General features: G+C 42.3%; 1 protein-coding gene across 2 annotated transcripts in view; it reads left to right on the plus strand.

Moving 5' to 3' along the window:
* The window catches only part of LOC111959448 (mannosyl-oligosaccharide 1,2-alpha-mannosidase IB), a 171,532-nt gene that overhangs the window by 115,331 nt on the left and 40,879 nt on the right, over positions 1–15,322 (plus strand). For both annotated transcript variants that reach the window (XM_023980993.2, XM_023980992.2), the window contains exon 7: positions 4,653–4,733. In XM_023980993.2, coding sequence (XP_023836761.1) covers positions 4,653–4,733 — 81 coding nt within the window. The remainder of the gene's footprint in view (positions 1–4,652; positions 4,734–15,322) is intronic.

Consider the following 15,322-nt stretch of genomic DNA (forward strand, 5'->3'; position numbering starts at 1 on the left):
TGAAATGACACTAATTAGTGTGAAGACATCTGAATGACACTAAGTCGAGTGTGGAGACAATCTGAATGACACTAATATAGAGTGTGAGACATCTGAATGACACTAATTAGAGGTGAGATCTGATGACACTAATTAGAGGTGAGACCTGAATGACACTAATTAGTGTGAGACATCTGAATGACACTAATTGTGTGAGACATCTGAATGACACTATTAGTGTGAGACATCTGAATGACACTAATTAGTGTGAGACATCTGAATGACACTAATTAGTGTGAGACCTGAATGACACTAATTAGTATGAGACCTGAATGACACTATTAGTGTGAGACACCCTGAATGACACTAATTAGTGTGAGACATCTGAATGACACTAATTAGGTGTGAGACCTGAATGACACTAATTAGTGTGAGACATCTGAATGACACTAATTAGTGTGAGACACCTGAATGAACTAATTAGTGTGAGACATCTGAATGACACTAATTAGTGTGAGACACTGAATGACACTAATTAGTGTGAGACACTGAATGACACTAATTAGGTGTGAGACACTGAATGACACTAATTAGAGTGTGAGACCTGAATCTACACTAATTAGTGTGAGACATCTGAATGACACTAATTAGTGTAGACATCTGAATGCAACTAATTAGTGTGAGACATCTGAATGACACTAATTAGTGTCATTCAGATGTCTCACACTAATTAGTGTCATTCAGATGTCTCACACTAATTAGTGTCATTCAGAATGTCTCACACTAATTAAGTGTCATTCAGGTCTCACCCTCTAATTAGTGTCATTCAGATGTCTCACACTCTAATTAGTGTCATTCAGTGTCTCACAACTCTACTTAGTCGTCATTCAGATGTCTCACACTAATTAGTGTCATTCAGATGTCTCACACTAATTAGTGTCATTCAGGATGTCTCACACTAATTAGTGTCATTCAGATGTCTCACACTGATTAGTGTCATTCAGATGTTCTCACACTAATTAGTGTAATTCAGGTCCTCACACTCTAATTAGTGTCATTCAGATGTCTCACACTAATTAGTGTCATTCAGATGTCTCACACTAATTAGTGTCATTCAGATGTCTCACACTAATTAGTGTCATTCAGAGTCTCCACACTAATTAGTGTCATTCAGATGTCTCAACACTGATTAGTGTCATTCAGATGTCTCACACTAATTAGTGTATTCAGGTCTCACACTCTAATTAGTGTCATTCAGATGTCTCACACTAATTAGTGTCATTCAGGTGTCTCACACTAATTAGTGTCATTCAGGTCTCATACTAATTAGTGTCATTCAGGTCTCACACTAATTAGTGTCATTCAGATGTCTCACACTAATTAGTGTCATTCAGATGTCTCACACTAATTAGTGTCATTCAGATGTCTCACACTAATTAGTGTCATTCAGATGTCTCACACTAATTAGTGTCATTCAGGTCTCACCTCTAATTAGTGTCATTCAGATGTCTCACACTCTAATTAGTGTCATTCAGATGTCTCACACTCTACTTAGTGTCATTCAGATGTCTCACACTCTACTTAGTGTCATTCAGATGTCTCAACTAATTAGTGTCATTCAGATGTCTCACACTAATTAGTGTCATTCAGATGTCTCACACTGATTAGTGTCATTCAGATGTCTCACACTACATTAGTGTAATTCAGGTCTCACACTAATTAGTGTCATTCAGATGTCTCACACTAATTGGTGTCATTCAGATGTCTCACACTAATTGTGTCATTCAGATGTCACTCTAATTAGTGTCATTCAGGTCTCACACTCTAATTAGTGTCATTCAGATGTCTCACTCTAATTAGTGTCATTCAGATGTCTCACTCCAATTAGTGTCGTTCATGTGACTCCTATAAAGACCAGAATGTATCATGTTTAAGGTGACAACTGAAAGATATACTTTAACTGCAGTGCTTCAACTCCTTCGATATAACATTTAAAAAGTGTAACATGTAACATTTAAAATGTCATTTCCTTGGAAACCATCTGAATTTGTAATAAGGAATGTTACTCCATATAAATGAGGTTCATCTAATCAAGTGGGACATCATGTACTATTAATCTCCCACGTGCTATCGATTACACATGAAATCTTACTTTAAACTCTGGTAAATTAATTCTAACCCACGCGTTGTCTAAACAGACTCAATTAATTCAGTCATTTTTTAAAGCGTGACGATTCATTTCCAGCTGCATTGAGAAGTCATCCATCATCGCAGGGCGCTCTAGTACAGGCCTTCCAGGACCATCCAGCTACAATGACTCACCACAAAGGACAGCCCAACATGGCAGCTAATTAATCATTCATTTAGTAGAGGCTTTAACACATGTACGAGCTCCAAACACACACACGCACACCCTACACTGCACGAACCATACAACACGTCGCGCACACACACACGTTGCACGCACACAGCACAGGTTGCGCGCACACACACAGGTTGCGCACACACACAGGTTGCGCCACACACACACAGGTTGCGCGCACACACACAGGTTGCGCGCACACACACACAATGTCGCGCGCACACACAACATTGTCGCGCGCACACACACACACGTCGCACGCACACACACACACACACACAACGTCGCACGCACACACACACACACACGTCGCACGCACACTACACACACACGTCGCACGCACACACACACGTCGCACACACACACACACGTCGCCACACACACACACACACACACACACACACACACACACACACACACACGTCACACACACACACAACGTCCACACACACACACGTCGCACACACACACACGTCGCACACACACAAGTCGCACACACACACACGTCGCACACAACGACACACACGTCGACACACCACCGTCGCACCCCCTTTCCCTCTATGAAGCCGTAAGCCCATGATTAAGTTTGACAAAGACTGATGTCTTAATATAGTCAGTAACTGGAAATCTTTGCTCTCATTTTAGCCTGGAAGTAAGAAGCAACAAGGAGAGGAGCATGGGCTTGATGCAACAGATAGCTCAACAAACCTTTCATTTACACTGAAGTCTAAGTACAGAAGATTCTAATTATATTTTGGACCACCGCAAGCTACAAAACACTACTTCAAAACACACACCTATTTTGAAGAACTATAATCATTCCCGTTTCTCATTTGGGAATTGCTATTTTCAGAGGCTGAGAAGGGAGGGAGATCGGGAATAACATCCATGACAGTTTATGAGCTTAACTGTAATGCCTGAATCTTAATGCCTAAATACAGTGAGTGTGGGGTATTACAGATAGAACTGATTAAGATCAACACTCCCACCTCAGATTACAAACATCCACTCCTCCAATTTTGCTCTCTCCTCTCTTTCTCCATCTTTCATCCTCTTTTCTTCTACTTCCTTCCTCGATCGTCTCTCCCCCCCTCCCACTCCGTCCGTCCCTCCCTTCCCTCCATCTACTTTTGATCGTCTCTCCCTCCTCCCGCCCTCTCCCTCCCCTCCCTCCCGTCCGTCCTCTTCCTCCCCTTCCGTCCGTCCCCTCCCTCCTTCCATCCGTATCCCCTCTCTCCCTCCACTCAACCTCTTCCCTCCGTCCGTCATCCCCTCTTCTCCCCTCGCTCCCCTTTCCGTCGTATCCCCCTCTCTCCCTCCCTCCCTCCCTCACCCTTCCGTCCGTATCCCCTCTCTCCCTCCCTCCCCTTTCCGTCCGTATCCCCTGCTCCACCTGAATGACACTAATTAGTGTGAGACACCTGAATGACACTAATTAGTGTGAGACACCTGAATGACACTAATTAGTGTGAGACACCTGAATGACACTAATTAGAGTGTGAGAGACCTGAATGACACTAATTAGAGTGTGAGACACCTGAATGACTGTGAATGATTGTCATGTCTGATTGTGTGCAGAACCTGAATGACTGATATTTTCAGTCACCTGAATGACTGTCCTGTGCAGTTTGCGTGGGTCACCCGTATGACGGCGATCATTTTGTTGTGCTGTGCAGTTTGCGTGGGTCACCCGTATGACGGCGATCATTTTGTTGTGCTGTGCAGTTAGCGTGGGTCACCCGTATGACGGCGATCATTTTGTTGTGCTGTGCAGTAGTGCCAACACAGGGTGCTTTTATGACCGCGCTCTTTGTCTGGCACCTAAGTGTCATTGTAAACAGGTAGCGGTGCTGAAGGGGAGATGGATGCTGACGAGGCCTTGAGCTTTATGAGTTCTCACCACCGTCCTTCAGAGGGGGAGCACAACACGGCCGGGGTGCCACGAAACACCCCCTTTAACAAATCTCCCCTCCCCTGTCTTCCCCCTTCTCCACTCTCCCAGGGTGACAGTTGGATTAACAGTCCGTTGAGGTTATTACATAGGGAATCAGGCTGTGCTTTTGGTAGAACTTGGAAAGGTGTTCTCTATTAGTCTGACATGAATTTGGTGTTACAGCCTTGGTCTGAATGGTAGGCTATTTGAATTCAGGAATGTGTGCCATTACACACACTTATTGTTTGGTATTACTCTGCAAGATATCTGATGTGGTTTTGGCAAAAGGCTGCTCTGGCAGTTCTGTGCAGTGTCTTTCTTTCTTTTGCTCTCTTACTTTCTCTCTTTCTCTGGCTGATTCTCCCTCTGTTTTTTCAGAACGCTGAAGTGTCTGTCTTCGAGGTCAACATCCGCTTCATCGGAGGACTGCTGGCCGCCTACTACCTCTCTGGACAGGAGGTATCTGCTCGTCTGTGTCTGTCTCTCTGTCTCTGTCTGTCTCTCTGTCTGTCTCTGTCTGTCTGTCTGTCTGTCTGTCTGTCTGTCTGTCTGTCTGTCTGTCTGTCTGTCTGTCTGTCTGTCTTGAAGCTGACCTCATTTAGTTAATTGGTGGATTGTATGGTCGACCGAGATTTCTTTAGTCGAGCAGTCGAAAATAGATACTTTTTTTTCTTCCATGGTGCACAAGACACCGTTCTGATTTGCGCCTCTTTCAGTGGACTAATCCATTGTGGAGGCCACCGGAATGGCACAGTCCATCACTCTAAGACATGCTACTGTAATTGTATACGGTTATATTATGTAAGAATAATGGTGCAACACTAATAAATATAATATCATTTTATTACAAATGCGCTTTCTCCTGCGTTTGATAGCGGTCGCTGTCTGCGGTCCTGAAACATAATCTACAGTGCTGTTGAATTGACTCCTTTCCCTATATGTTGCTATGTGCATAGTAACAAAATTAACCAGCATATTGGTGTTGAGAACAATGCCGTTGAGGCAGCTTTTTTTTTTTTTTTTTTTACACAGTATGGCCATCACGCTCCCTCTTGAGTCATTTGTGTCTCAATGATTTAATGAAACAGTGCGCTTAAAACACGTGTCAAACTCATTCCACAGAGAGCCGAGTGTCTGCAGGTTTTCGCTCCACCGTTGTATTTGTTTGATGAATTAAGGTCACTAATTAGTAAGGAACTCCCCTCACCTAATGAAAACTACCACTAGTCTCTCTCTCTCTGTCTCTCTGTCTCTCTCTCTCTCTCTCTCTCTCGGTCCCCTGCCATGCGGTATCAGTCATCCCCCTCTTCCTGCTCCTATTAAAGGAGTGTGAGTGGTGGAATTGCACTCCAGCCATGCGTCTCTGCTGGTCCCAGACTACTCAGCTGATGGGAGCAGATCCCTGGCCACGCTCCCTCTTATTGATCATCCCTCCTTCTTCTCACTCTCACCGCCTCTCCCTCTCTCCCCCTCTGAATAAATGGTGATAATTCTGCAGAGGCTGGAGGAGTGGTGGGATAGGGAATCAGAAAGATGTTGAGTGGGGAATGGGAGGGGTGATATCGTTCGTGAGAGCGCTTTATTCCGTGTTACCAGTAGAGGTCGACCGATTAATCGGCATGTCTGATAACTTGAAATCGGCCCTAATTTTTCATAACAATCAGTAATAGGCATTTTTGGATGCCGATTATGGCCGATTACATTGCACTCCACGATGAGACTGCGTAGCAGGCTGACCACCTGTTACGCGAGTGCAGCAAGGAGCCAAGGTAAGTTGCTAGCTATCATTAACCTTTCTAGCCCCGGCGTTCCGCTAGCGGAACTCCTCCCACATTCCACTGAAAAGGCAGAGCGCGAAATTCAAAAAATATTTTTTTGAAATATTTAACTTTCACACATTAACAAGTCCAATACAGCAAATGAAAGATACACATCTTGTGAATCCAGTAACAGTACGAATTTTTAAAATGTTTTACAGCGAAAACACACATAAATATTATGTTAGCTCACCACCAAATACAAAAAAAGGACAGACATTTTACACAAGCACAGGTAGCATGCACGAAACCAACCAAACTAACCAAGAACCAACCAAACTAACCAAGAAACAACTTCATCAGATGACAGTCCTATAACATGTTACACAATAAATCATGTTTTGTTTGAAAAAGTGCAATTTGAGTATAAATCAGTTTTACATTGCTGCTACCATCACAGCTACCGTCAGAAATAGCAACGACAGCCCAGAGTAATTATAGAGACCAACGTGAAATACCTAAATACTCTACATAAAACATTTCTGAAAAATACATGGTGTACAGCAAATTAAAGACAAACATCTTGTGAATCCAGCTAATATTTCAGATTTTTTTAAGTGTTTTACAGCGAAACACAATATGCATTATATTAGCTTACTACAATAGCCTACCACACAACCGCATTCATTCATCAAGGCACGTTAGCGATAGCAAAAGGCACATTAGCGTTAGCGAATAAACCAGCAAAATATATTAATTTTCACTGACCTTCATAAACCTTCATCAGATGACAGTCCTATAACATCAGGTTATACATACACTTATGTTTTGTTCGAAAATGTGCATATTTAGAGCTGAAATCAGTGGTTAACATTGTGCTAACGTAGCATCTTTTTCCCAGAATGTGCGGATATTTCTATTAGATCTCACCTATTCTGACCAAAATAACTATTCATAAACATTACAAAAAATACATGTGTATAGGAAATGATAGATACACTAGTCTTAAGCAATCGCAGGTTAAGATATCTAAAAATAACTTCTACTCGAATAAAGGCTTACGTGTCTACCTATGGCGAGTATCAGATAACGGTACCGAAAAACCTGGCGCAGATACTCTCAGTACACCTTCACAGATATAGAAATAGCAATCACTAAAATGGGTCCTACTTTTGATGAGCCTTCCATCAGAACTGTTTACAAAAAGAGTCCTTTGTCAGGAAATCAAAATCGTTGTTTGGTTCTAAGAACCTCCCTTTGCTCCTCTGCATTAGCAAGCACATCGCCAAATGGCGCGAAGCTCTCCTCCTGAACAAAAGCACCCAACGCACACACGACGCCTAAACGTCCCGAATAATTTCAACTCCTAATAAAACTAATATAATTTGGAAAAAACAACATTTACGATGATATTGTGACATGTATCAAATAAAATCAGAAGCCGGAGATAGTAGTCACCTATAACGAACGCTTTCCAGAAGCAATTCCAGGTCCATCTTCGCGCTTTCCAGAAAACAGGAAATGGTGACTCATCGTGCCAAGAGGATTTATTCCCACCTCACACCTAGAATAAACACTTCATTTCTTTCTCTCACTTCCTCTTGACATCTAGGGAAGTGAGATATGAACGTGCATGTATACTAATACGATCATGCCCATTATAGGCAGGCCCTTGAACAGTCAGCATCGTTTTCAGACTTTCCACTTGCTGTCAGGAAAGTGGTGCCCAAATGAGTTCTGTTTTACTCACAGACAAAATTCAAACGGTTTTAGAAACTAGAGAGTGTTTTCTATCGCAATAGTAATAATAATATGCATATTTACGAGCAAGAATTGAGTAACAGCCGTTTAAATGGGCACGAATTTCCCCCACAAGTGAAAACATCCGCCCTCTGTCCTCATCAAGGTAACTTCTCGCGTATCGAATCTGCCTTTAGCGGATCGATTGTTCTACTAAAACCAACCACGGAAATTGCAGGGCGCAAAATATTACTAAAAATATTTATAATCATGCAATCACAAGTGAAATATACCAAAACACAGCTTAGCTTGTTGTTAATCCACCTATCGTGTCAGATTTTGAAAATATGCTTTGCAGCAAAAGCAATCCAAGCTTTTGTGAGTGTATCAATCAATGCTAGAACAGCTAGCCCCAAATTAGCATGGTCACAAAAGTCAGAAAAGCAATAAAATTAATCGCTTACCTTTGATAATCTTTGGATGTTTGCACTCACGAGATTCCCAGTTACACAATAAATGTTATTTTTGTTCGATAAATATTACTTTTATAACAAAAAAACGCCATTTGGGTTGCGCGTTATGTTCAGAAAACCACAGCCTCGTTCCGTTCGACGAAAATTCCAAAAAGTATCCGTAATGTTCGTAGAAACATGTCAAATGTTTKTTATAATCAATCCTCAGGTTGTTTTTAACAAACATAATCGATAATATTTAGACCGTAACCGATTCAATAAAAGAGAGAAAGAAAATGGAGAGCTACCCCTCTCGCGCGCAGGAACTATTCAGAGGACACCTGACTAGTTTTGAAAAATCTCGCTCATTTTTCAAAATAAAAGCCTGAAACTATGTCTAATTCCTGGTCACAGCCTGAGGAAGCCATTGGAAAAGGAATCTGGTTGATACCCCTTTAATTAGATGAAAGACGGGCCAGGAAATACAGATTAAAAAAATAATAATAATAATAATATCACTTCCGGGTTAGATTTCCTCAGGTTTTCGCCTGCAGAATCAGTTTTGTTATACTCACAGACAATATTTTGACAGTTTTGGAAACTTTGGAGTGTTTTCTATCCTAATCTGTAAATTATATGCATATTCTACGATCTGGACCTGAGAAATAGTCCGTTTACCTTGGGAACGTTATTTAAAAAATAATAATAATAATAAAATCTGACTCCTAGCGTCAAGAGGTTAAACGTATCTTATAAAAAATGATCAATCTTCACATAATCACTAGTTAACTATACATGGTTGATGATATTGCTAGTTTAACTAGCTTGTCCTGCGTTGCATATAATCAATGTGGTGGCTGTTAATTTATCATCAAATCACAGCCTACTTCAACTTCGCCAAACGGGTGATGATTTTTTAAAAGGGCATTGCCGAAAAAAGCACAATCTTTGCACAATTGTACCTAACCATTAACATCAATGCCTTTCTTAAAATCAATACGCAGAAGTATATATTAGAAATTCATGTTAGCAGGCAATATTAACTAGGGAAATTGTGTCATTTCTCTTGCGTTCATTGCACGCAGAGTCGGGGTATATGCAACAGTTTGGGCCGCCTGGCTCGTTGCGAACTAATTTGCCAGAATTTTACATAATTATGACATCACATTGAAGGTTGTGCAATGTAACAGCAATATTTAGACTTAGGGTTGCCACCCGTTCGATAAAATACGGAACTGTTCTGTATTTCACTGAAAGAATAAACGTTTTGTTTTCTAAGTGATAGTTTCCGAATTAGTCCTTATTAATGACCAAAGGCTCGTATTTCTGTTTATTATATTATAATTTAAGTCTATGATTTGATATTTGATAGAGCAGTCTGACTGAGCGGTGGTAGGCAGCAGCAGGCTCGTAAGCATTCATTCAAACTTTACTGCGTTTGCCAGCAGCTCAAGCATTGCTCAGAGCTACTTATGACTTCAAGCCTATCAACTCCCGAGATTAGGCTGACAATACTAAAGTACCTATTAGAACATCCGATAGTCAAAGGTATATGAAATACAAATGGTATAGAGAGAAATAGTCCTATAATAACTACAACCTAAAACTTCTTACCTGGGAATATTGAAGAACTGGGAATATTGAACCACCAGTTTTCATATGTTCTGAGCAAGGAACTTAAACGTTAGCTTTTTTACATGGCACATATTGCACTTTTACTTTCTTCTCCAACACTGTGTTTTTGCATTATTTAAACCAAATTGACCATGTTTCATTATTTATTTGAGACTAAATAGATTTTATTTATGTATTATATTAAGTTAAAATAAGTGTTAATTCAGTATTGTTGTAATTGTCATTATAACAAATATATATATAAAACTCGTCCAATTAATCGGTATCAGCTTTTTTTGGTCCTCCAATAATCGGTATCGGCGTTGAAAAATCATAATCGGTCGACCTCTAGTTGCTAGTATACTGGTTGACAAATGGACAAGACATTTTGTTGTGTTACAGCATGAATTCAAAATTGATAAAATAAAATAAAAATCTCACACCAATCTACACAAAATACCCCATAAATGACAAAGTGAAAACATGTTTTATGAAATGTTTACAAAGTTATTGAAAATTAAATGCATAAATATAACATTTACAAAAGTATTCGCACCCCTGAGTCAATACACGTTAGAATCAGTTTCGGCTGATTCAGCTGATTCAGTTTCAGCTGTGATTCTTTCTGCGTAAGTTTCTTAACTTCTTGTCAATATGGGGGCGCTGTTTTCACTTTGTAAAAAATCGTGCCCAAATTACACTGCCTCGTACTCTATTCTAGATCGTACAATATGCATATTATTATTACTATTGGATAGAAAACACTCAAGTTTCTAAAACCGTTTGAATTATATCTGTGAGTAAAACAGAACTCATTTTGCAGCAAACTTCCTGACAGGAAGTGAAAAATCTGAAATCGAGGCTCTGTTCCAGGGCCTTCCTATTCATTTGCTTGAAATCTATGGATATACATGCACTTCATACGCCTTCCACTAGATGTCAACAGGCAGTGGGAGGTGGAATGGGGTGTCTAGCTTGATCTGAGGTCGAACAAGAGCTCTTGGAATGACGTGACCACTATTTCCTTTGTCTCTCGAAGGCGGGGAGGACATCAGCATTGGCTTTGAAAAGCGTTCGGTATAGACGGCTAATATCTCCGCTTTGATTTTATTTGATACATGTGATAATATCATCGTAAAGTATTTTTTTTCAAATTAGTTTTATCAGATTATTCAACGTTTATCGGGAGTTTTGGAGTTTTCCGTTCTCTGCGTTAGGTGAAGATGGACATCTCTGCGCCATTTGGCTAGCTAAGGTTGCTAATTCGACAGGAGAAGAGGACATTCTAAAACCACACACGATTTATTTGGACAAAGGACTCCTTGTACAAGATTCTGATGGAAACTCAGCAAAAGTAAGAACCATTTAGATGTTTTTTCGTATTTCTGTGGAAAATATTTAGTCGTATTTTCCTTCCTTTTTGCGGCGCGCTGTCCTGCTATACCGTTAGCTGTTTGTTATGGTAAAGTTATTTTTTAAAATCTAACACGGCGATTGCATTAAGAACTAGTGTATCTTTCATTTGCTGTCCAACATGTATTTTTTAGTAAAGTTTTGATGAGTTATTTGGTCAGATTAGGTGAGTGTCAGAAGTATATCCGGAAATTCTGGGAAAAAGTTGCTACATTTTCACAATGTATAGCCACGGTTTTTCAGCTCAAAATATGCACATTTTCGAACAAAACATAAGTGTATTGTATAACCTGATGTTATACGGACTGTACATCTGATGAAGTTGGTCAAGGTTAGTGATTAATTTTATATCTTTTGCTCTTTTTTGCGATCGCTACCTTTGCGGTGATGAATGCGGTTGTGTGTTTGGCTATTGTGGTAACGCTAATATAATGCTATATTGTGTTTTCGCTGTAAACACTTAAAAAATCTGAAATATTGGCTGGATTCACAAGATGTTTATCTTTCATTTGCTGTACCACATGTATTTTTCATAAATGTTTATTGATGAGTATTTAGGTATTTCACGTTGCTCTCTGTAATTATTCTGCTGCTTCGTGCTATTTGTGATTGTAGCTGCAATGTAAAACTATGATTTATACCTCAAATATGCACATTTTTCGAAAAACAATAGATTTTATTTGTAATTAACATGTTATAAGACTGTCATCTGATGAGTTGTTTCTTGGTTATGACTAATTATATCTCTATTTGGTCGGTTTTGTGATAGCTACCTATGCGGTAAAAAAATTGTGAAAATATGCGGTTGAGTCTTTGCTATTGTGGTTAGCTAATAGAATACATATTGTTTTCGCTGTAAAACATTTTAAAAATCGAAAATGATGGCTGGATTCACTTTGCTGTATTGGGACTTGTGATTTCATGATATTTATATGCTAGTATTTACTTGTGGCGCTATGCTAGGCTATGCTAGTCAGCTTTTTTACTGATGAGGATGCTCCCGGATCAGGGATGGAGATGAAAGTAGGTTAAGATCTTTGCACACCTAGATTGTATAATATTTGCACCTTATTCTGTTTAAATTCTTCAAGTTGCTAGTTGATCATTGCTAAATAGCCATTTTCAAGCCAATTTAAAGTCAAAACTGTAACAAGGCCATCCAGGAACATTGAATGTGTTCTGTAATTTAGTAATTAATGTTCATAATTGCAACTCATATTTTTAGGTCTGAAACCCAGAGGTTGTAAGTTCTGGTTTAAATGAAACAGACATAATTCCCATCTCACAATTAGTCAGATACAATTTTATTTGCGAGAGCTCTCCCGTGCATATACAAAACGTTTTTCTACTTTTTCTCTTAACTACACATTTACATTTACATTAAGTCATTTAGCAGACGCTTTTCTCCAGAGCGACTTACAAATTTGGCTGTCTTCACTATACACATCCAGTGGAACGGCCACTTTACATAGTGCATCTAAATCTTTTAAGGGGGGGGGGGGGGGTGGAAGGATTACTTTATCCTATCCTAGGTATTCCTTAAAGAGGTGGGGTTTCAGGTGTCTCCGGAAGGTGGTGATTGACTCCGCTGTCCTGGCGTCGTGAGGGAGTTTGTCACCCATTGGGGGCCAGAGCAGCGAACAGTTTTGACTGCGGCTGAGCGGGAACATGTACTTCCTCAGTGGTAGGGAGGCGAGCAGCCAGAGGTGGATGAACGCAGTGCCCTTGTTTGGGTGTAGGGCCTGATCAGAGCCTGGAGGTACTGAGGTGCCGTTCCCCTCACAGCTCCGTAGGCAAGCACCATGGTCTTGTAGCGGATGCGAGCTTCAAACTGGAAGCCAGTGGAGAGAGCGGAGGAGCGGGGTGACGTGAGAGAACTTGGGAAGGTTGAACACCAGACGGGCTGCGGCGTTCTGGATGAGTTGTAGGGGTTTAATGGCACAGGCAGGGGCCCAGCCAACAGCGAGTTGCAGTAATCAGACGGGAGATGACAAGTGCCTGGATTAGGACCTGCGCCGCTTCTGTGTGGAGGCAGGGTCGTACTCTGCGGATGTTTGTAGAGCATGAACTACAGGAACGGGCCACCGCCTTGATGTTAGTTGAGAACGACAGGGTGTTGTCCAGGATCACGCCAAGGTTCTTAGCGCTCTGGGAGGAGGACACAATGGAGTTGTCAACCGTGATGGCGAGATCATGGAACGGGCAGTCCTCCCCGGGAGGAAGGCAGCTCCGTCTTGCCGAGGTTCAGCTTGAGGTGGTGATCCGTCATCACACTGATATGTCTGCCAGACATGCAGAGATGCGATTCGCCACCTGGTCATCAAGAAAGGGGGAAAGGAGAAAGATTAGTTGTGTGTCGTCTGCATAGAAATGATAGGAGAGCCATGTGAGGTTATGACAGAGCCAAGTGACTTGGTGTATAGCGAGAATAGGAGAGGGCCTAGAACAGAGCCCTGGGGGACACCAGTGGTGAGAGCACGTGTGAGGAGAACAGATTCTCGCACGCCACCTCGGGTAGGAGCGACCTGTCAGGTAGGACGCAATCCAAGCGTGGGCCGCGCCGGAGATGCCACACTCGGAGAGGGTGGAGAGGAGGATCTGATGGTTCACAGTATCGAAGGCAGCGCATAGTCTAGAAGGATGAGAGCAGAGAAGAGAGAGTTAGCTTTAGCAGTGCGGAGCGCCTCCGTGATACAGAGAAGAGCAGTCTCAGTTGAATGACTAGTCTTGAAACCTGACTGATTTGGAATCAGAAGGTCATTCTGAGAGAGATAGCGGGAGAGCTGGCCAAGGACGGCACGTTCAAGAGTTTTGGAGAGAAAAGAAAGAAGGGATACTGGTCTGTAGTTGTTGACATCGGAGGGATCGAGTGTAGGTTTTTTCAGAAGGGGTGAACTCTCGCTCTCTTGAAGACGGAAGGGACGTAGCCAGCGGTCAGGGATGAGTTGATGAGCGGGTGAGGTAAGGGAGAAGGGTCTCCGGAAATGGTCTGGAGAAAGAGAGGAGGGGATAGGGTCAAGCGGGCAGGTTGTTGGGCGGCGGCCGTCACAAGACGCGAGATTTCATCTGGAGAGAGAGGGGAGAAAGAGGTCAGAGCACAGGGTAGGGCAGTGTGAGCAGAACCAGCGGTGTCGTTTGACTTAGCAAACGAGGATCGGATGTCGTCGACCTTCTTTTTCAAAATGGTTGACGAAGTCATTCTGCAGAGAGGGAGGAGGGAAGGGAGGGGGAGGAGGATTCAGGAGGGAGGAGAAGGTGGCAAAGAGCTTCCTGGGGTTAGAGGCAGATGCTTGGAATTTAGAAGTGGTAGAAGTGGCTTTAGCAGCAGAGACAGAAGAGGAAAATGTAGAGAGGAGGGAGTGAAAGGATGCCAGGTCCGCAGGGAGGCGAGTTTTTCCATTTTCCGCTCGGCTGCCCGGAGCCCTGTTCTGTGAGCTCGCAATGAGTCGTCGAGCCACGGAGCGGGAGGGAGGACCGAGCCGGCCTGGAGGATAGGGGACAGAAGTCAAAGGATGCAGAAAGGGAGGAGAGGAGGTTGAGGAGGCAGAATCAGGAAATAGTGTGGAGAAGGTTTGAGCAGAGGGAAGAGATGATAGGATGGAAGAGGAGAGGGTAGCGGGGGAGAGAGAGCGAAGGTTGGGACGGCGCGATACCATCCGAGTAGGGGCAGTGTGGGAAGTGTTGGATGAGAGCGGAGAGGGAAAGGATACAAGGTAGTGTCGGAGACTTGGAGGGGAGTTGCAATGAGGTTAGTGGAAGAACAGCATCTAGTAAAGATGAGGTGAGCGTATTGCCTGCTTTGTGAGTAGGGGGGGAAGGTGAGAGGGTGAGGTCAAAAGAGGAGGGGAGTGGAAAGAAGGAGGCAGAGAGGAATGAGTCAAAGGTAGACGTGGGGAGGTTAAAGTCGCCAGAACTGTGAGAGGTGAGCCGTCTCAGGAAAGGAGCTAATCAAGGCATCGAGCTCATTGATGAACTCTCCGAGGGAACCTGGAGGGCGATAAATGATAGGATGTTAAGCTTGAAGGGCTGGTAACTGTGACAGCATGGAATTCAAAGGAGGCGATAGACAGAT

This window comes from Salvelinus sp. IW2-2015, linkage group LG36 (genome assembly GCF_002910315.2).
Source record: "Salvelinus sp. IW2-2015 linkage group LG36, ASM291031v2, whole genome shotgun sequence".
NCBI lineage: Eukaryota > Metazoa > Chordata > Actinopteri > Salmoniformes > Salmonidae > Salvelinus > Salvelinus sp. IW2-2015.